This window comes from Equus quagga, chromosome 13 (assembly GCF_021613505.1).
Source record: "Equus quagga isolate Etosha38 chromosome 13, UCLA_HA_Equagga_1.0, whole genome shotgun sequence".
Classification (NCBI taxonomy): Eukaryota; Metazoa; Chordata; class Mammalia; order Perissodactyla; family Equidae; genus Equus; species Equus quagga.
In genome coordinates, this window is record NC_060279.1 from 62,963,868 (window position 1) to 62,986,324 (window position 22,457).

Below are 22,457 nucleotides of genomic sequence, written 5' to 3' on the forward strand. Positions count from 1 at the left end.
GAAATGGGATCCTTCACGCAGGACTGGTCTGTGGCAGAAGGCAATTCCAAGCAAAGAATGTTGCTGAGCACTCAAAGCCAGCCCCAGGACCAGAAGCTTTTCTTGAACTTGGGTTTAATTTTAATTTGAACTCAGTCATCTCTTCCAGGGTCCTCTGATTAAAGCTACTACTTCTGCCAAATAAACTAGAAAATGGGGTGCTTGTAGGATGAATACCTACATGCAAGAATCACAGTGTGTTAAAGATACTTTTAAAAAGTCATTCTTGGGACCGGCCCTGTGGCTGGGTGTGAAGTTTGCACGCTCTGCTTTGGTGGCCCAGGGTTTCGTTGGTTCAGATCCTGGATGCGGAGATGGCGCTGCTCATCAAGCCACGCTGAGGTGGCGTGCCCCATAGCAGAGCCAGAAGACCTACAACTAGAATATACAACTATGTACTGGGGTGCTTTAGGGAGAAGATGGGAAAAAAAAAAGTCATTCTTGTTTTTGTCATTTTAAAAAGTAATTCGCTGCAATTGTAAAACACAATAGAATATAAAGATGTATAAGGAAAATATGTTAAAAAAAAAACCCCAACCTGCCTCCTACCCCTATTCCAACCACACTTGTTTCAATCTCCCCCTCCCCCCCAATCAAATTACATTAACCTCCTGGTGTGTAGATTCCTTACTGTTCTAGAATGTCGTCTTCATGTTTTGGGGTTTTTTTTCTTTCTTTCTTAATGAGTAGTCCTTTTTATTCTTTTTGGAAAGCATGTCCCCACTTTGTGTATGGGGACAGTGGGTGAAGAGAGCTTACTCGGACAGCACGTTTCCTGCCCTCACCAGCATATAATTTAGGGCAAAGAAAATGGGGATGGTGGTGCCAACCCCAAAGGGTGGCTGGAGGTTGGCTGGGGGTGAGGGTTAGATCAGAAAATTGGACAGAAAGAGCACAGTGTAAGGATCTGGCTTTTAGAGAGAGGAACGAGGCAGAACAGTTAGGAGCATGAACTCAGACTGCCTGGGTTCCAGTCCCAGCTCTGCCCTAACTAGCTGCCTCAATTTCCCCATCTGTAAAAAGGGGACACTGATAATAGCAACATCATAGAGTTCTGGGATTATAAATGAATTAATAATTTGTGAAGTGCTTAGAATGGAGCCTGACACATAACGTGCTACATGTGTTTAAAATGTTCATAAAATAGTTATCAAAAGGTAGTTAAAGCTGTAGTTTTTGATGGTGGTGATGATATTACTGTGGCGAAAAGATTTTCCTATTTAGAGATGGCCAATGTTTTCTAGACCAAGTGACCAAATAACAGGTGTAGGAAAAGACCTGCTGGCTTACAGAGTACTTAGTCCCTTGCTGGCTTTATTTTTAACTTTTTTTGGTGGAAATGTTTGGGTACACCCAATCCCCATGTACCAATCCTCTGGTTTCAACAGTTTGCCATTCTTATTTCCTGCCACGTGCTGGCGTTAGCCTTCAGTGTGGCTCAGAGACACTGTCCAGCCCTTGCCAGGGTCGAGGCAGCCTTCCCAGAGCCTTCCCGGAGCAGGCGATCCCCTCAGTCGTTCTTATAATTTCCAGTTTATCAGCCCAGAAAATCAGATTGCACAGAAAGATAATGTGTCTTAATGAGCACCCAGAAATTCAGGTTGGGGCTTGCCTGTCTGTCGTGCACACTTCTGTCACTTCTCAAAGCATGGTGCTTAGCCACCATTAAGACTAGACGCCCCAACGCCAGTTAAGCACTTTGCATCAAATTATTTGGAAAGCCATTTTCATATTTTCAGGCTGCCACCCTGTGCAAGTTCAATCATGCTTGTCCCAGCTTTCACTGCCCAGATCTGGGCCAGCTGGGGAAAGGAATTCAGTGTGATAAATGAGGGCAGATCTTGTTCCCTGCCTATATGACAAGCCCCCAACACATTCCAATTGTCACCCCATTACTTCTGCGGGGGATATCATTGGGGGAGGGTTATTTGAAAAGCATCTTGTTCTGCTAGTTGGAAAAGAAATTCCTGTGTTAGTCTTAAAGGGCAATATCTGCCTCTTTCGACTTTGCATTTCTTCTTGGCTTCTGTTGTCATTTTATGGTTCATCTATTCATTTAGCAAATTTTTGTCTTCTAGCTTATCTACCCAAATGCACAGAAATAATAATCATCTCCTTCTACTTGCATTGCTGTTTAGCTTTCAAACTGTGATCACGTTTACCCTCTGGGTTAATCTTCACTAAACCCTGAAGAGATAGGCTTGACCAGCGGTATCCTTCATGTTCCAGTAGAGAAAACTGAGACCCAGAGAGGTTAAGCATTCTGCTTAAGGCCACCCAGCAAGAACCTGATGGGATCTGAGTTTATAATGCAGTCACAGACTGAGACCAGCCCTTTGTTGGGGTTCTTCCTGTCGTAACCCTCTTCCTGTCGTTTATGATAGCCTTCCCCTGAACACTTCACCCGCACCCCCTCAAATCTGGGGAATGAGTTGGAGAAACAGCCTGAAGGGTGAGAGTAGAGGTGGGCACATGGTTTTGATTTTTTTTACAAACTAGGAGGCAGGGCTTGGGTGAGTGATTGTTCGAAGGACCCAGCTCCCTCCTCTGAACTAACTCTTCTTGATTTGGCTGCTCAATTTATTTGCCAGGTAGCAGACTCCCAGCTACTGCATGAAGTAGCCTCAGATGTCTACCATCTTTGGGTCCTAGCTTGGAGGCAAAAACTTCTTTTAAAAATATCCAAGGCCGTAATAGGGTCTCTCCAGGGTAAGAGAGAGCCAACCACGAGACTCGAGTAACTCGTGTTAAGAGCCACTCCCAGCTCTGCTATTTACTAGTTATAGGACGTCGGGCAAATTTCTTAACCTCTCTGAGCCTCAGTCTTTTCATCTTCAAAATGAGGATAATCATGGTGCTTACGGTCTCACACCCAAACATGGTCTTATTTTCTTTGGTAAGGGTGGGGCTCTTGGCTTCAGAAATCTTTGCAAGGGTGGCCCCTGGTGGAAGAGATGAAAACTGCAGCCCAGACATCCTGGATGGCTTTAGGGCTTTCTGGCAGAGACCTAATCCTCATGAATGTAGAGGTGTCTAGCCTTGTAAAATGGGCAGAGGAGCAGGAATTTTTATAAAAGATCACTTGGACAAAATAGAAATTCCATTGGAGGGATGAGGAGCAATCATTTGAACGGGAGGAAAACAGGCCAACTTGAGAGTTTCCCAGAATGAACTGTCTTGTCGACTGTTCCTTCTGCCTAGAAGGCTCTTGAGTCAGGTTTCTGCAAGAGTGGCTCCTTCAGGTCTCAGCTTAGATGCCTCCACCTTAGAGAGGCTTGCCCTCACCATCCAATGTAAGTTACACCTTCCCCAATTCCCCTCTCCCCGTCACTCTTGTCACCCTCTTTAATTCCTTTATGTCTAGCACTTGTCACTAACTGAAATTATTGGTTTCTGTATTCGCCCGCCTCTTCCACAGTAGCGTATCCCCACGGGGAGCAGGTGCCTGGTCTCTCTTGTTTATAGTCTGTCCTTAGAGGCCAGCCCAGTTTCTGGCATATGGCTTGGGGGATATCTGTTGAATGAATCCTTTGCGACACTGATGTTTAGTGTAGACATTGTTTCACTACAGCTTCTCCAGCTTTGGGTATTAATACTTTTTAAGTTTTAATACTTTAATATCTATAAAGCTTTAAGTACAGTCATGTGCTACGTAACGTTTTGGCCAAAAATGGACCACATATACGATGGTGGTCCCAGAAGATTAGTGTCATATAGCCTAGATGTGTAGTAGGCTGTACCATCTAGGTTTGTGTAAGTGCACTCTGTGATGTTCACACAGTGATGAAATCACCTAACAATGCATTTCTCAGATCGTATCCCCATCGATAAGTGACGCATGACTGTAGCTTTTTCTCTGAGTCATTAGTCATAACGTTCCCCCACCCAGGTCATCCTTTTCTGTCTGTGGGTTTGTCTTGCTGCCCTGTATGACCGGGTTGAAGACTTCCCTGTGCAACCATCCTTGTCTCCCCCAACTGACAGTGATCCGTTTCTCCTCTGCGCCTCATACTGCAAGCATAGAATCAGCACTCAATAAATATTGACAGTTATCTGTGTCTTTTGTGGAATACTTGTGGGGGGCTGAATAAATGATTAACCAAAGCTACATTTGCTTTTTAAATGTTTATTTAACAAACTTTAATATAGTGTTTATTATGTGTCAGGTACTGTTTTATGTATCTTAAAACAACCCTAGTCGTTACTGTCGCCTTCATTCTACAGATGGGTAGACGGAGACACAGAGATTAAATAATTCGCCCAAGGTCACAGAGCTGGGAATTGAACCCAGGTAGTCTGTTCCAGAGCCCATGCTCTTAACCATTATGCCATGCTGCCTCCCTCTTATTATCTTATAATCTCTCTTATCATCGGCCACCGTTTATGGAAATGTAAACTGCTAATTTAAGTGTAGACTCTCCACAGCCCCTCACTGTACCCCGGTCCCTAACTCATGGACTCTTAGAGGTATTCGGTCTCAGTTATTTTAGTGGTCTGGTTTCGTATTGTCATAGAGCCATCTGAAGGAGAGGCCCCGTTTTTTGTTGCTGTTGAAAAGGAGATGTTACTTTCTAGACAGGTGACTGTTTGCACTTTACAAGTAGATGAGAAGAAAATCAGATCACAATTAACAGTCGCCCTGTGATTGTGAAGGGCATAGTGTGATATCAACTACTTTGGTATCATCGCTGTTCTGTCACCAGAGTGTGGTTTGTTGTGCTTGTTTTGTGTGAGTCAGGCTTTTGGTGGGTGACTCAAGTTCGATTTTTAGAGCAGGAATGCTCTTGTCTTTAACCTGCCCGATTTCCTAATCTCTGTGATTTCTGCCCTACAGTGAGTTTTGAAGGATGCACTGGTCAGCTGAGGACAGTCTATGCTTCTGATGACACCCGATTCAGAGTGGGCACAGATGGTGTGGTTATGGTCAAGCGGCCTCTACAGCTTCATAATCCGGAGATGAGTTTTCTTGTCCATGCCTGGGACTCCAGCCGCAGGAAGCTCTCTACCAAGGTTACCGTGAAGGCAGCCACGCACGAGCACCACCGCCACCACCACCACCATGTACGTTGGGGTGTTCCTTGGAAGTTCTCATTGTTTTAGTCTGCTGCCTAATCCAGGTTTCTCTGCCTTGGCACCATTCACATTTGGGGCTGGATAATTTTTGTTGTAGTCTGTCCTGTGTATACTATATGATGTTTAGCGGTATCCCTGGCCTTAACCCACTACATAGATGCCAGGAACACTCCTCTAGTTGTGACAATCAAAAATGTCTCCAGACATTGCCAATGCCCCTAGGGGGAAAGATCGCCCCAGTTGAGAACCGTTGGTCTAACTGAACTAATTCCTTTAGGGGATTTTTTGTTGCTGAGTGGAGAGGGATCAGGTAGAATGATGGCAAGATGTCATTACCTTTGTTTCCGTGGGTCAGAGCACAGATACTGTCTGGGATTGAATCCCAGCCCTGCCATTTACTACTTGAATAACCTTGAGAGAATCTCTCAACCTGTCTATGCTTGAATTTCCTTCTCTGCACAATGGACATAACAATGACAGCATGAGTGAATACGTGTAAAGTGCTAGAACTATGCTAGGCATTTAGTAAGTACTCAGTAATTGTTACAATGAACATACAGAACAATGAACTAGAGGGCAATTCTCTAATTGTTTTGCTCTTTGTGTTTTTAATGGGGAGGTTCTTGGCACAGAAAAGGAAGAATCAGTGGGAAGCTTTTGCCCCATTGGACTGTCATTTCCACGGGATCCTTCCCCTTTGTAATTGTAGTGCCTGGCCCTCGGTCTGGCACTTACCAGGAGCTCGGGAAATATTGAATGGAAAAGATGGATGGATTGGCCATGAATGGTCAGATACGTATCTGTCCAGGTTCCTGGCAGGAATGTGTCTGGGTGTTGTTACCCAAAGCCAAATGGCTCTGCCGGTTTCTAAACTGCTCCCTTGGTGCTTCCTACAAAATGCGTCTCTGGAGGCCATTCTACTTCCATCCTCCGGCTGCCTGGGACGTGTGGAGCATGTTGTAAATGCCAGAGCCTTTCAGGCTGGCTCCTGTTTTTCTCCCCGAAGACTTGAGATTCTAGGAACTTAATAGTCCTGACAGATCTAATTTTTCTCCCTGGTGTGATTGGACAGACCAGAAAAATGCGGAACTTAGTAGAACTATGTTAGCACAGCTCCCTGACTCAAGCGTTCAAGTGTTAAGTTCAGAATGGCGAGTTCATGCTCGCAACTGTGCGTGGAAGCCTCTTCTGTCCAAAAGACAATTTTGAGCTTGGTTTTTCAACTTTTCCTCCCCACCTCTGCCAACTTGGCCTCTGCCTCCATGACTGCTGTATCATGATTAGGTTCAAATACGTATTATTAAAAAACCCACAAATTACTGTGGTTTCTGCAAAATAGAGTATTTATCTTTCAAGTTAAGGAAATCCAAGGGTAAGTTGTGGCCAGTAGGGGGACTCCACAGTTATCAGGGGCCCAGGTTCCTCCTTTCTGTTCTGTCATCCTCACCACATGGCTTCCATCCTCAAGGATACCTCATGATCCAAGACACCTCCTGGAGCTCCAGTCACACATCTTTATTCTAGGTGATAAGGAGGAAGGGAGGAAGAAAAGGTATCACTTTCTTGTCTGTCTGCCTTTTTAAGAGGCCTCTGGAATTCTCAAGCAAATAATGTTTACATCTCATTGGCTGGAACTTGGCCTCATGGCCACACCTAGCTGCAAGTATAGTATAGAAAATGTAGTTTACTTGGCAAATTGCTGGATATAAAATTGAGATACATATATGGAGAGAAACAGATTTTTTTTTGTTTTTTTGTTTTTAGATAAGAAAAGGAGAAGGGATATTGAGTAGTAGGTACCAACTCTGCCACAGCTAGTTTGAGGTCCACTTTGGTTTGTCTCTAGTTCAAGAGGCCCTTGTGAGGCCAGGTGGTCCTGCATTAGGAGAAAGGATGGTGATCTTACCTCTCTGTGATAATCTGTCTTCACTCATCAGTGCCTGTTCTCCCCCCATGGCTGTGTAAGATGGGCATTTTTAGGCTCAGGATACAGTGTGGTCGTCGGTTTAATACTTGGTTCCTGTGCTGAAAGCAAATCTCAAACTCGACTTCATTAAAACCATAACTCGGTCTTTTCTAACCAATCCAGCCGTCATCTTCATCACTATCATTTATTGAGCACTTAGCATGTTTCAGGTGTTCAGTGCCTGATCTGCATTACTAGTATCTCATTTAATCCTTTCAAGAACCTGTGAGGGAGATACTAATATTATCCCCATTTTAGACATTCAGAAACCGTGGGACATTAAATAATCTGCCTAAGAGGAGGAAGTGCCACAGTGAGGATTCAGAGCATGCCCTTGGCCCAGGCAGGACTGCTCCTCTAGGAGATTAAAGCAAGGATGCAGGGCTGGGGGGGGGGAGGCGGGGTATGTGTGCGCGTGTGCATGCACTAAGGGGTGTGTGAGTGACCAGTATCAGGAATGCAGGATTGGGAAGGATTTTGTGATGCTATCTGGTCGGATCTCATATCTATCTTGTGTATTTTGAATCAAATTTAAAAAGTCAGGAACTAGAGCTTGACTCACACTTGGCAAACAGTGGTCCGTGGCTGTGTGGAGGGTGGGAGATGGATTGTCCTCTGGACCCTTTACTGTGTTACCAGTAATCACTTTAAAGCACTTAAACAATTTGGAGGATGTTTTCCTTCCATCTTCAACTATCTTATTTCCCGGCGTGTGCATAAAGTTATCTTTATCGCACATGGAAGCTGTTCAATGCAAATCTCAAAGGGTGTTTTTGGTTTCCACCCAACAGCCTCTGTTAGAACAAATGGAAACCATATAGATAGAATGACACAACAAGAATAAGGAATTTGTATCGATCACAAAGTCGTTCTTAGTACCAATTCCCAAAACTCACTTATTTGGATGATAACTCCACTTTGGGGACGTATATCCCTAGGAAAAACATAAAATAAAAGAAAATTAAAACACTTAAGTATATAGTTGTTGAATAAGCTCTGATATTGAATCATCAGAGTATAATCTATTAAAAACAACAGGTGTGATATGTAGGCTGGAAATAAGTTGTAAAGTAATATCAGGCCCTTGAAGCTGTAATCACGTATGCATAATGATTATTTGAACTCCCAACACTAAGAAGGATCAAAAGAGAACATCATCTTTATGATACGGCAAAAGGGTTCATTGGGTTTTGTTTTGCTTGCTCATTTTGTTATTAAGTTAAAACCATACACTTCCCTCCAAAGGCTGGAAATGCTGACTGGGTAGGTTGGATTGTTCAGGCGGTCATATTTCTCCTGTGTTATCTCATTTTATTCTCCATCTTTCCTTTTAGGAGGCTGTCTCTGGAACCCATACAGAAGTGCTCACATTTCCCAGCTCCCACCATGGTCTTAGAAGACAGAAGAGAGACTGGGTTATCCCTCCTATCAGCTGCCCAGAAAATGAGAAAGGCCCATTTCCTAAGAATCTGGTTCAGGTAGAGAAAGAAGTTCTCTATATCTCTGGGAGGAATTTGGCAGAGAAGGACCAAAGAGAGAAAGGGAAAAGACCCAATGTCAGGATCCTTCCTTGCTAATTCTGTTTCTTTCTGTTTTGTCTTTAGATAAAATCTAACAGGGACAAAGAAACCAAGGTTTTCTATAGCATCACTGGCCAAGGAGCCGACACACCCCCTGTTGGTGTGTTTATTATTGAAAGAGAAACAGGATGGCTAAAGGTGACAGAGCCTCTGGATAGAGAAGAAATTTCCAAGTACATTGTGAGTATCTCTTAGAAGGTTATTAATGGTGGGGTCACATCCTTCTAAAATTTTTTGGTCAACCCATGTTGCACCCCTAGATCAGATGCCCTGGACATGAGAGGAGCTTATTTTGACATCTCTAGACTTGTTAATAAGGAGAAATAACAGGAGAACCTGGAAAAATTGGGGGTTGATTTTTTTCCTTGTTAGGAATAAGGAGGGGAGAGTCCTTATGCATCATGCTTGAGTTAGACCCAAGATGCCAACTTTTTCTTGGGGCTAAAAGTCCCTGACCCAAAGGAAGAGGCCGGTGATGATCTTGGGAGTGAAAACCATTTCTGGGCCTTGGTAGCAATATGGGCTTAGGGAAGCTGGGAGGTAAATCATTGATGCCAAATGCAGAAAAATCTGGGGGAAACACTATTTACCCTGCTTGGAATAAGTCAGGGTGTTTGAGCCTTCCACCTGTATCTCCTAGGCCTGGTCCCCCGGCCCTTGGGTGGGAAGTGGAACCTCTGACCTGGTGGCTGTGTTTTCCAGCTCATGGGTCTTCACATCGTGTCATGGTCTCAACTAGTGTCATGATGTGATTAAAGCAGCAGCCCAGGTGTGAGAAAAGTTCTCTGCTGGGCGTGTCCATCCTTGGGTCTTGGAGAGTGGGAGGGAGTGGAAGCCAAGTAGAGGCCACTCTGCTCTGGGCAGACCTCTTCTCCACTTGTTCTCCCACTCTTGTTGGGGCCCAGGTAACCCTCACTTGGCTCTTGCAGCTCTTCTCTCATGCTGTGTCTTCGAATGGGAATGCAATCGAGGACCCGATGGAGATTGTGATCACGGTGACAGATCAGAATGACAACAAGCCCGAGTTCACCCAGCTGGTCTTTGAAGGGTCTGTCATGGAAGGTGCTCTTCCAGGTATGTCCAATAATGAGGAGCTGACCACCAGGAAAGACTTGATTCTTTGGACCTCAAAGTGTTGGGGCTGACGTTTGGGGTCAGGCCCTGTATATGGACAGAACTTCTTTGGCAGAGCAGTTTAAGAACAACCTTTCCTGATTAAGAAATAATCCTTGCCAGTCTTAGGCCATTCCTGATCACATTCTTATATCTCTTCCATAAAGGTAACCATTGCCCTGACTTTTGTGGTAACTAATCTCTGGTTTATCTTTTGCCATGTGTGTTTTATTTACCTCTAGATAATATCTTGTTAGTTTTGCCCATTTTCAAACTTTATATACATGGAATCATACTGTACTATACATGTATTTCCATGATGTACTCCTTTCATTCAACCTTACGTACATAATAATGGTTCTTCCATGTTGTTGCCCATAGCTATTCATTTTCATTGCTGTGTAGTATTCCCTTGCATGGATATTTTTATATTTATATAAAATAGCTTATCTATTCCACTGTTGATTAAAAAATGGGGTTGTTTGAGTTTCTTGCCATTATAAACAGTGCTCTCAGAACATTCTTGAATATGTCTCCTGGTGCAGATATGCAAGGATTTCTCTAGGGATATATCCATAATAGTGGATTGCTCATTTGTGGGATATGTGCATGTTCAACTTTATTACATGGTGACAAACTGTTTTCCCAAGTGATTGAACCAATTTACATTCCTACCAGCAATATATATCCTGCAATTGTTAGACTTTTAGCTTTGGCCAATCTGTTGAGTGTATAATTGTATCTCAATGCAATTTTAAATTGCATTTCTCTGATTATTCATGAGTGAAGCAGCTTATCATATGTTTCCTGGCAATTTGGGTTTCCTCTTTATGACTTGTCTCTTCAAGTCTTTTGCCCTTTTTTTTCTCTAGGGCTGTTTATCTTTTTCCTGTTGATTCTTAAAGAGTTAATTAGATGTTCTGGGAACTAGTCCTTTGTCAGTCACATGTGCTAAAAATGTTTTCTTCCACTTTAAAGGCAATGATCTCAAATGACTGTTCTGTCTGGTGAAGCTGTGGCTGAGGAGGCAATTGTGGAAATTTCTGGGATTTTTTCCTATCTTACATGCCATTCACTCAGGATGAAAGACATGGCACAATTGCTAGTTTAGGGTTATTTATTCTCCATACTCCATCCCACCTCCACTCCCCACCCAAAATATGTGTTGGGAAAATTGAGTTCTTGGAACACCACACGTTTGGTGGAATGCTTGTTTCCTCTCCTAGGACTTAGGTAAGAAATTTGGAAATTTGAGAATGGAGGAGCCATAATCTGGTAGCATCCCCAGGGCCTCTCCTTCAACATTCTGGACAGAACTGAGCTGAACGGTATTGACCAGGCCCCCAAGTGCAGCTTTACTGCATCTTCCTCTCCTTTGATGCTTCCAGGAACCTCTGTGATGCAGGTCACAGCCACAGATGCAGATGATGACGTGAATACCTACAATGCTGCCATTGTGTACTCCATCCTCAGCCAAGAGCCTATGCTGCCTCACAAGCAAATGTTCACCATCAACAGGGACACGGGAGTCATCAGTGTGCTCACCACCGGGCTGGACCGGGAGGTGAGGGGTCAAGAGCACCCAGAGGGTGTTGAGGGCAAATTCCATGGAAAATGCAAAACTTGGCTGAGGCCGGTTACCACTTCATATGGTCATGGTCTGAACTTGGCATCTAAACATCCGTCCAGAGGTTTTGTGCCAGGAGGGCAGGCTGGCGTTTAAACAGATGATAAAATATTCTGTTTCTGTGTGATGGGCTGGGCTGGGCCTGATATGGCTGCTCTGTGGTTCTGATTCGGGTGTGTTTGATCTCTCTGCAGAGTTTTCCCACATATACCCTAGTGGTCCAGGCTGCTGACCTTCAAGGTGAGGGCTTAAGTACAACTGCCACAGCCGTGATCACAGTCACTGACGCCAATGACAACCCTCCCGTCTTCAACCCCACCTTGGTAATTCCCCAACTCCTTGGACTGTTTTCAAAGAAATGTCCTTTGTCGTCTCACAGCTGCTCATATGGAACCCTTTGAAAACTTTCCCCAGACTAGTGAACTTTAAGAAGCAAGCAGATTGGGCTGGCGGCTGTCTCTGTCATCCTCAGCCTGGGGCCTAGTGGCAGAGGTTTGTGAAGCTGCAAAAAACACCTACTGAATTCATGTCCTCATAATGTGCATCTTAAAAATGAATCTTACCAAGTTTTATTTATTCACTGAACAAATATTTTCTGAGTTTATGCCAGGCACTGTGTTAGACACTGGGGATATTATCACAAATAAGGCAGACAAAGATTCTATTCTCATGAAGTTTATAGTCTAGCTAGAGAGATGTCAGACAACTTCTACAAATTGTTGTGTGAAATTACCTTAAACGTAGTCAAGGAGAGGGTACCAACAGCTGTATGAAAGAACCTTAAACCTTATTGTATTAGTTAGAAATCATCTCAGTGGTTAGTAACAGAGACTTGACTCTTGTGGTCAAATAGGGTTGATTTTTTTCTCTTGTGTCACAAAAAGCCCAGAGGTAGATAGTCCCCTCTCTCAATAGAGACCAAGCCTCTTTTGTCTTGCTGTCCCACCATCCTTGTGCATGGCTTCCATCCTTAATGTCACTTTGTGGCCCAAGATGGCTGCTGGGGCTCCCGCAATATCTGAGCTTCCTGTGGGGTCAGGAAGGAGGCAAGGGCAAAGGGTACAAAAGGCATTGCTGCTGCTAAGTCAAGTCCTCTTATTTCTGTGAAGACCCATCCCACAAGTTTTGTTTACATCTCAGCAACTGCTGTGGGCAAGGAAGACTGGAAATAAAGTTTTATCTGGGTACATTGCTGCCACCAACAATGTAGTCAGTGAAGAAGGGGAGAATGGATATTCAGTAGGTGATTAACAGTGTCTGCCACTCTAGCCTGGCATTGTGAGTCCAAGAGGGATTCACAAAGACAGTGAGTAACATTTATAGTAAGACTTGAAAGGAGGTTGGTAAACGTGGGACAGGGGAGGGTGGAAGAGTGTTCTAGGTAGAGGGATCAGCATGTGCAAAATGCCCTGAATCTAGAGGAAGCTTGATACATAGCAAGAACTGAAAAACAGTCAGTACAGTGAGCCAAATGAGGTCGGGTCCTGAAGGACCTTGTAAACTGAGGTAAGAATTTTAAAATTTATCCTGAGTGCAAGGGGATGTCGTCAGAGAGTTTTAAGCAGAGAACTGTAATGACCAGATTTTCGTTTTATGAAACTTGGTGGTACTGCTGAGAATGATGGGGGAGGAGGGAGTGGCGGATAAATCACAATGTGTTGCACTTGACTAAGATCACAGTCAGCAACTGGGGGCCAGAGTGTGCCAAGGGGCTCCGAGGGCCAAGGCCTCGGAAACCTACTTCAGGGAGTCAGGGAGGACCATGCTCCTGAGTGCTTGCTGCTCTAGCAACGGACAGGAGACAAGGGCCCTGCTGGTAGAGTGGGTGCTAGCTCTGAGATTCTTCTCAAAGCTTGGGCTCAGAAAGGAATCCCTTAGTCCCCTAAGCCCTGACTCCGCCATCAGGTCTCAGTATGTTGTAAATGACCCATCTTGTGCTTTGCTCTGCAGTACGAGGGGCAGGTGCCTGAGAACCAGGCTGATGTCCTAATCACCAGACTCAAAGTGACGGATGCCGACGTCCCCAACACCCCGGCATGGGAGGCCGTGTACACCATATTAAATGATAATGAGCAGCAATTTGTCGTCACCACAGACCCAGTAACCAATGAAGGCATTTTGAAAACAGCTAAGGTTTGTATGGTGCCTGGCAGGATACAGAAACAGACAGCCCAGCTAGCTACCCACTCCCTCGTTCCCTTGTCTTCTCAGAAGTTGATTAGTGTGGCATTGGCGGGGTGGGGCGGGCAGCTTTCCCAGATTCTGGTGGACCATGTGAGGTGCAGTGACTCTTCAGGCTCATGTGAGAAGTCAAGAAGCTCTTGCACAGCTCCCTAAGATTGAAGAGGAAGAGGGCCCGGCCCGGGGTTCGCCGGTTCGGATCCTGGCTGCAGACATGGCTGTGCTTGGCAAGCCATGCTGTGGCAGGCATGCCACATATAAAGTAGAGGAAGTTGGGTGTCGATGTTGGCTCAGGGTCAGTCTTCCTCGGCGGGGGTGGAGGCGGGGGGAGGAGGATTGGCAGCAGATGTTAACTCAGGGCTAATCTTCCTAAAAAAAAAAAAAAAAAGATTTAAGAGGAAGTTCCATCTACTTTAATGGGCTCTTCCCTGAAACATTTGCCTACCCCCGTAGCCCTTTTGCAAATGAGAGGAAAAACAGTTTCCCTGGTCTCTGCTATTTTGCTGGATTATTTTAGAAGTGGGGCAAATATGACTGCTTGGAAACTCGAATACTAAGATGTTGAGTGATTTCCTTGTTGAAGTTAGTCAGAGAGTTAATAGATCCCTAGATTAGCCCCAAAGCTCCAACTTCCTCTTGAGCAAATGAGCAGACCCTTCATTTCTGAATTACTTAGTATGCAATCTTGTCTCCCACTTAACATTTGAAGTCAACATTTTCTGTTATTATTCTGTCAACAAAAGAAAGAAGCTAATAATTTGAATTTCTACCATACACAAGTTCCTACCTAAAACGTTCCATTTTCTTCCTTACAGCACCTCTATGAGGTAGTTCCTTTTCCTCCTTGTTTATTTAGGTGTGGAAACAGGCCCAGAAGTTACATAGCCCAAATCACACAGCTAGGAGATGGCCCAGCTGGGATGTGACCTTGTTGCTGACTTCTGAATCCCATGTTCTTGCCACTAACCTTACTGGGGTAGTGAGGTGGACAAGCAGGGTCTTCTGTCCATGTGCTGTCACGTGGACATCATGTCACATAGGATGTGAACATTCTTCCTGGTGTTGGGTAGATAAATGACTCAATGTGCTGGTGTTTGTTAGCTGAGGTTTGCCATTTGAGATTTCATATTGTCTTTATTTTTCTCCTGGGGTTCTCAACTCTGATATGGCTGCACGGTAGTCATCAGGAGCTTTTTAAAAATATCTCTGTGCAGGCCCCCCTCTCAGAGATCGTTATTTCCTGGGTTAGGGGTTAGAGCCGGGCACCCATATTCTGGGAAAGTTCTCCACTTAGTTCTTCTGAATGCAGCCAGATTTGGGAACCACTGGTGTGTTGCTAACCAAAAGCAACAGGAAAGGATTTAATTTTTTTTTGTTTTTTTTACTAACAAAAATTTTTTAACTCATTTTTTTCTGCTCTTCAGGGCTTAGATTTTGAGGCCAAGCAGCAGTATAATCTGTTTGTGACCGTGAAGAATGTGGCCCCCTTTGAGGTCACTCTCTCCACCTCCACAGCCACTGTCACCGTGGACGTGATGGATGTGAACGAAGCCCCCATCTTTGTGCCTCCCCAAAAGAGAGTGGAAGTGCCTGAAGACTTCGGCGTGGGCCTGGAAATCACATCCTACACTGCCCAGGATCCCGACAAGTTTATGGAACAGAAGATAACGTAAGTGTGAGGAGTTTTCATCTGACTTGCAGCAACTGGGTGTATGTGTATAATATATTTCGTTCATAGCCTTTATCATCGTTGGTCCCTGCAAGACCCTTCTCGTTTGGCTTTTTTTTTTTTTTTAACTCCTTTTTATCCCCATTCCCCACACTTTTCCCTCCATAGTTGGCCATTCTAGGTTTTCGGTGCTTCCTCCCTTTGAGTTCATATAGCATAGTAGGAATGTGGGGGTGTTTTTGTTTTTAGGGTGTTTTCTTGGGAAGATTAGCCCTGAGCTAGCATCTGCCGCCAATCCTCCTCTTTGTGCTGAGGAAGACTGGCCCTGAGCTAACATCTGTGCCCATCTTCCTCTACTTTATATGTGGGATGCCTGCCACAGCATGGCTTGCCAAGTGGTGCCATGTCCACACCCGGGATCCAAACCAGCAAACCCCGGGCCGCCGAAGCGGAGCGTGCGAACTTAACCGCTGCACCACCGGGGCAGCCCCAAGGAATTTGGTTTTAGTTTACATATATTGTATTGTGTTAGAAGTGGCTTACTGTTTTTTCTCTTTTTAAACCTGAAGGCACCTCTATAATGTAAATCACAGCTACAGATGCTGAAAACACATTTACAAACCAACCAACAACACGCCTGTGACCAAGTATGATAAAGAATATTCTTAATCTTTTGAGAGCTTGATCTGATTGACTGCATACATGGTGCTCCAGTGTGACGACAGTGTAACTCAAAGGAGAGACCGTTAGAGCACAAATCCAAACATGACACGTGCGTCTTGTTACTAATAGTATGATTTCCAGGGATAACCAAGGCCTCGGTCAGTGTCCCTGCTTTCTCTTCGCAGAGAGAGAGATTCCTACCCGTTAATATCTACTCTCTTTAGAAAAAATGTTAGGCAAATCCAGAGTAGAGTCATGCTTGATAATTGAGTGTGTTCTTGTTTTGGGGGGTGTTTATGTTTCGGCATCAGTGCCTGTGATTTATTAAATGTAAACTAAACAAAGGGTTTAAGTGTGACTTCAGCTTCCGACGATCGTCTGGGAGGTGCTAATTCTACCCTGAGTGAAAGGGCTCGTAAATAAACTGCGCATGTGCAGTGTATGGGGTGAACCGTATAAAAGGTCCAGGGAGTGATCTTAATGACTGCTAGAATCATTAGGTCAAGGATGATGGGGAATTTTAAAACAGAGGAACCAGGCTGATAGCACCCAAACCTTCTGATTGATTTTAACATTTACTAAAGAAGCAGGGGCAACGTGACATTATGTGCTGCTTGATGTGATTCAATAGACATACACAGCATCTCTTACAAAATGTGTTTTGGAGAAAACAAAAGTTGAAACAGAATCTAATCAAGCCTTAGATCTGATTTTGAAGAAATGCAGAGGATGAAGAAACAAGTTAAACGCTGTGAGGAAACAGCCAAATACAGAATGTGGGAACCATATGACAAATGGCAAAAGAATGGGGGGTGACTCCTATAGAATAAAAGGGTGTTAAGAGACAAATCAACAATTGTTAACGTGTGGACTATGCTTGAATATGGATTCAGACAATCCAACTGAGGAAGACACGCTGGAGGCAATTGGGGAAATTTGAACAGACGCGGCATTAGTGACGTTTTCAGTATTATAGTTTTGTTCGTGTTAGTGGCATTGTGATTAAGTTTTGTTAAAGACCTTGTCTGGTAGAGATATGTACTGACGTATTTATAGGAGAAACCTTCCGATATCTGAGATTTACTTTATACATGTAGTCAATGTACTCATAATCCAAGGATACTTCTAGGTGGTCCAAAATATAAAGGCTGGTAAGATGTGTTTTAATCAAAGTTTAAAAGAATAGTGAAAAACTAAAGACAATATTATGGGGTTTTTGTTCAAGGGTAAAGCCTTCGATTGTATGGTTTCCAGGCTAGCTTGCAGGAGTGAAATAGGTACGTTAAGGCCTCTCTTTGGGCAAGTTCAGGGACCGAATCTTAATATTGCTTGTAGACGCCCTTACCCCTGGAATGAAGACCACCCTATATAGTTCATTGCTTTGCAGTTGAAAGAAGTGAGGATAAGCTCACAGGGCTCCAGGGCCCTTTCCTCCTTAGGTTTCTTTGCCTCCCTTACTGAGCCTTTCCATGACTCCGATAGATAACTGGGCAGTATATCTCTGTTTTTCCGTGCCTTTGTTTCCTCTGATTGTCTGTTTCTGGTTTTCCTACTAAGGTATTGCTTAACAGGATTCTCTTGGCATTTTGAATAAAACATTTTTTGCTGTGTAAGACCAGAAGGAGCTTTAGGCTCTCTGGCACCTACTATTAAATGCCAAGAGTACAGCCCGCCCCCATGTCACTGTGCTAACCTGAATCTCCAAATCCTCATGGCGGGCTGTTGTGGGGCGCCACCTCTTAGGAACACTGTACCCTTTGGGGAGCTGGTCTGAAAGAGCCTGCTTTTTCAAATACATGAGGATCATGGTAGTCATTGCTTCAGGCAAGAATTATCCATAGATGCAAAATCTATTGGATGAAAGTTAGTTGGTGAACAGGATATTCTCAGGTTATCTCCCCTCAGATTACAGATTAGTTGCAAAGGGGAAAAAGGTACCTTTCCTGTGAAGAAATCGGATGGGCTCTCCCTTATCCAAGTGACCATAGTTAACATCACCAATGAAAGAATAGACGCCACGTGCCTCCTAATGCGATGCACCAAGAAAGAGACAATGTCCCCTACGTGGTGTTTGTTCCTCCCCTCCAAATGCATAACTGAATCTAATTATGAGGGAATAATCAGACAAACCCAGATTGAAGAATTTACTACGAAACAACTGGCCTGCATGTTTCAATAATGTCAGTGTCAAGAAAGAAAAGAAAGGCTAAGGAATGGTTCCAAATGAGTGGAAACTAAAGAAACATAACAGCTAAATGCTGCACATGCTCCTGGATTGGATCCGGAATCCGGGCAGGAATGCGATGAAGGACAGTTTTGGGCAAACTGACTATTTGAATATGTGCCGTGTATTAAGTAGTGGTATTATATATCAAAGTTATATTTCCTGAAGTTGAAAGTCAAATTGTGGTTATATAAGAGAATGCCTCCATTCTTAAGAGATGACACATTGAAGTATTTTTGAGTTAAGGAACATGACTCTGCAACTTATTCTCAAATGGTCCTGCAACACAAGAAATTACGTATATATGTGAACATACATATATGGCACAATATTAACAATGGGTGACTCTAGGTGAAGAATACATGGATGGTTATCATACTTTTCTGACAACTTCTGTAGGTTTATTACTTTTTTAAATAAGAAAGTTGGAAGTAAATATATCAAAGAAGAGGAACTTGAGCCTTCATCAACTACATGCTGCTTGCTGTTCCCATACTAAGCCAGAGCTTGTCCCTTTCCAGGTATCGGATTTGGAGGGATGCTGCCAACTGGCTGAAGATTAATCCTGACACTGGTGCCATTTCCACTCAGGCTGAGTTGGACAGAGAGAACTTGGAGCACGTGAAGAACAGCACGTACACGGCCCTCATTATAGCCACGGACAACGGTAAGGGTGCCCTTAGCATTTGCCATTTGCTTCCTTGCCCCCATCCTTCTTTTAGAAGTATGAGTTCATTCTTTTTCCTTTATTCTTAAACAAAAGCATTCTCATTGTCAAAGATGCAAATAATTTAGGGGAAGCAGAAGTTCTTTTCATCACTCCTTCTCTATACTTCAGCCCACCCTTCCCCACGGGAGCCAGACTGCCTGGGTTTAGATCCTAGGACCAAGCTTAATACCTGTGTGAACTTGGACCTATTACCTAATCTTTATGTCCCTCAATTCCTTTATCTGACAAAATGATAATACCTCATCTGGATTAAATGAGTTAATTTATGTAAAAGTGCCAGAAGAGTGCCTGCTACATAGCCCATGCTTTGTGAGGGCTATCATTTTTATCGTCAACATCACCATCATCATCATTAGTGAGGTATAGCTCCTTTCAGACTGTTTCCATATATTTGAATACATTTAGAAATATAGTTTATTATAAAACCACTACCTAATTTATGGCCTTTTGTTGTTTTTATTATAAAAACCATTGTCTTAGTCATGTTTTAAATTAAAAAAAAAATTTTTTTTAATTGACAATATGCCTTTAGACACAGAGATCCACGTTGGCACGTTATTGATGTACCTCTTTAATAACGCGACCTTATGTGGACATAGCATCATTTAATCCTCACACCTTAAAGGACACTGGGCTTGTTTCCAGTTGTTCATTATCTCCATGAGTGATGAGTAAACATCCTTGTACATGTCTCTATGTGCAAGCATTTCCCTTGGAAAAATATTCAGAAGCAGAATTACTGTTAAAGAGACCCGCTAGCTTCCCGTGATTAATTTTCTTCCCTTCTCTCACCCCCCAGCATCCCAAGGTAGTAACTCCAGGTTTGACAATCTGGAAAGCAGAAGGGAGGGCAAGTCAGGGCATGATGGGGCTTCATCCGTAGAATGCTTTTGCATAAGGGGAGAGCTGGCCCATTGCTTCAGCTGCAGTGTTACACTGCCAGCTATGGCTGCACGGGAATTCCCTAGCCTGACCTGGAGGTAAGTTGAGGAAATGGCAATATAACTAGGGTTGGCAAATTTTCTATAAAGAGTCAAGGCGTAAATATTTTAGCCTCTGCAGGCCGTGCAGTCTCTGTTGATGTTGTAGCCTAGAAGCAGCCATAGAAATCTGTAAAGGAGTGAGCGTAGCTGTGTTCCGAATTAGGCCAGAAGGCCTTAGTTTGCTGACCCCTGACCTAATAATAAAGGCTAAGGTGTGGCAGTTCTGAATGATTCCTTCAAGTGTTACTTTGTACATGAATCAACGCTTTTTACTGTAAGGTCTAAGAGGAGAATGAAAATCTGTCATATTTTCTATCAGAAAAATCGATCTGCTCATTTAAATTTTTTTGTTTAATTATTTTTTAATTAGAAAAAAAATTTAAATGACACCTGCTCATTGTTTAAAAAAAATTTCATGTGATAAGGTAAAAAGATCCATCCATGGATGAATAAATAAGCAAAGTATGTTGTATACATACAACGGAATATTATTCAGCCTTAAAAAGGAAGGAAATCCTGTCACATGTTACAACATGGGCGAACCTTGAGGACAGTGTGCTAAGTGAAATCAACCAATCGCAAAAAGAAATACTGTATGATTCCACTCACAGGAGGTATTAGTGAAATTAATAGAAACAGAAAGTAGAATGGTGGTTACCAGAGACTGGGGCGGAGGGGGAATGGAGATGGGGAGTTGTTTAATGGTACAGAGTTTCAGTTTTGCAAGATGAAAAAGTTCTGAAGATCTATTTCACAACAATGTGAACGTACTAACACTATTGAACTATACACTTAAAAATGGTTAGGATGGTAAGTTCTATGCTCTGTGTGGGGTTTTTTTTTTTTTTACCACAATTTTTTTTTAAAGATTAAAAGAAAAAAAATAATCTACAGTCTTGGCACCCAGGTATACCTATTTATAGGTTTGAGGCATATTCCTCTGGATTTTTTTTTTCTTCTATTATCTACTAATATTGATGATGATTCCTTGAGTATCTGCTTTATGTACTATCATATGCTAGGCGCTGTTTCAGGATGTAAAAGAAACGCAAACAGAAGTGTGTATGAACTTCCAAATTATTTTGAAAAGCAACTTGCTGCAATTTAAAAAGGCTCAGCCCTTTGATAATGACCTTAAAGCCATACAATTTCAGAAAAGGGAGAACTGGTGGCAATGAGGATTTCTTGGGGTGGTTAAAATTTAATGGATGGATAGAGTCATATGAAGAAGAGGAAGGAGGGTGTCCTTGGTGTGAGGAATAACTTCAATGATCGTTATCAAGGCAGGGAATAAGCAGGTCAGAGACCTGCCCAACCAGGACTGAAGATGCCCTGGGACTGGCCGGCCGGAGACTCCGTGGGCAGGCTGGGGCCTGGCGATGGACCCTGAAGAGCTAGGATGAGATTTGGATTCAGTCTGCTGGGAGGCAGGAGGGATTCGTCAACGTTCCTGAGCTGTGAGATTTCCTATGTATTTTCTTTTTAGGTTCTCCACTTGCTACTGGAACGGGAACCCTTCTTCTGATCCTCTCCGATGTGAATGACAATGGCCCTATACCAGAACCTCGAAATATGGGCTTCTGCCAGAAGGATCCGCAGCCTCATATCATCAACATCATTGACCCAGATCTTCCCCCCAACACATCCCCCTTCACAGCAGAACTAACACATGGGGCAAGTGTCAACTGGACCATCGAGTACAATGACCCAGGTGGGAACTTGAGTCGCATTTTTGGAAACTTTGCTCTGCCCCTCGTGCTTCCCTGCTCCCAACCCTCCTCCTGAGTGTCTCTTCTCTTCTTCTAGATGACACCCCTTTTGTTTGTTGCTTGTTTCCTCGTCCCTTCTACATTTGAGGTGTTCCAGCAAAGGTCCCTTTCCTCTCCTGGTACCTACCTCGGTGATGTACCTCCCAGCAATCTATAACCCACACAGCTCTGTTTTCTTTACTCAGCTTTGGAATGTCTTCAGTTCCCTAAGAATTTTATTCTAGAATGAACTTTTTTTCCTCCCCTGATCTCATAATTTATTTTTGTTGCTTCCTTCAGCCCACGAATCTCTTGTTTTGAAGCCAAAGAAAATCCTAGAGTTGGGTGACTACAAAATAAATCTCAAGCTCATGGATAACCAGAACAAAGACCAAGTGACCACCTTAGATGTGGCTGTGTGTGACTGTGAAGGGGCCGTCACCAACTGTGGGAGTAACAGGCAGGTTGCTGAAGCAGGACTGCAGGTTTCTGCCATTCTGGGGATTCTTGGAGGCATCCTTGCTTTGCTACGTAAGTACAGCTGGCAAGTGTTTCAGCCTCTGACTTCGAAAATGTCAGAGGTTTACCTCTTACTAAATATTTCAGAGTAAGTGGTGGAAGGGTGGAAGGCAGCCGTGTTCCATTAAGTCAACAGAGGACACTGTCCTTCTGTTTTGTTGTTCTTTCATCCCTCAGGGCAGTGCTTTCAAGCCCGAGTGCAAACAAGTCACCTGTTCTCTTTGTAACATGAGAATTCTGATCCAGTAGGTCTGGGGTGAGGCCTCAGATTCTGGATTTCCGGCCAGCTCCCAGATGCTGCTGATGTTGCAGGTCCTTGGACCGCAGTTGGAGCAGCAAGGC

The 22,457-nt window shown here is 43.6% G+C and overlaps 1 protein-coding gene across 1 annotated transcript in view; it reads left to right on the top strand.

The window, feature by feature from the left end:
* CDH1 (cadherin 1) overlaps positions 1-22,457 on the top strand; it is a 71,237-nt gene that overhangs the window by 41,582 nt on the left and 7,198 nt on the right. Inside the window, exons 3-13 of the mRNA XM_046683147.1 lie at positions 4,874-5,100; positions 8,413-8,556; positions 8,683-8,838; positions 9,588-9,732; positions 11,160-11,335; positions 11,593-11,721; positions 13,349-13,531; positions 15,004-15,248; positions 18,657-18,802; positions 21,335-21,559; positions 21,897-22,127. Coding sequence (XP_046539103.1) covers positions 4,874-5,100; positions 8,413-8,556; positions 8,683-8,838; positions 9,588-9,732; positions 11,160-11,335; positions 11,593-11,721; positions 13,349-13,531; positions 15,004-15,248; positions 18,657-18,802; positions 21,335-21,559; positions 21,897-22,127 — 2,007 coding nt within the window. The remainder of the gene's footprint in view (positions 1-4,873; positions 5,101-8,412; positions 8,557-8,682; positions 8,839-9,587; positions 9,733-11,159; positions 11,336-11,592; positions 11,722-13,348; positions 13,532-15,003; positions 15,249-18,656; positions 18,803-21,334; positions 21,560-21,896; positions 22,128-22,457) is intronic.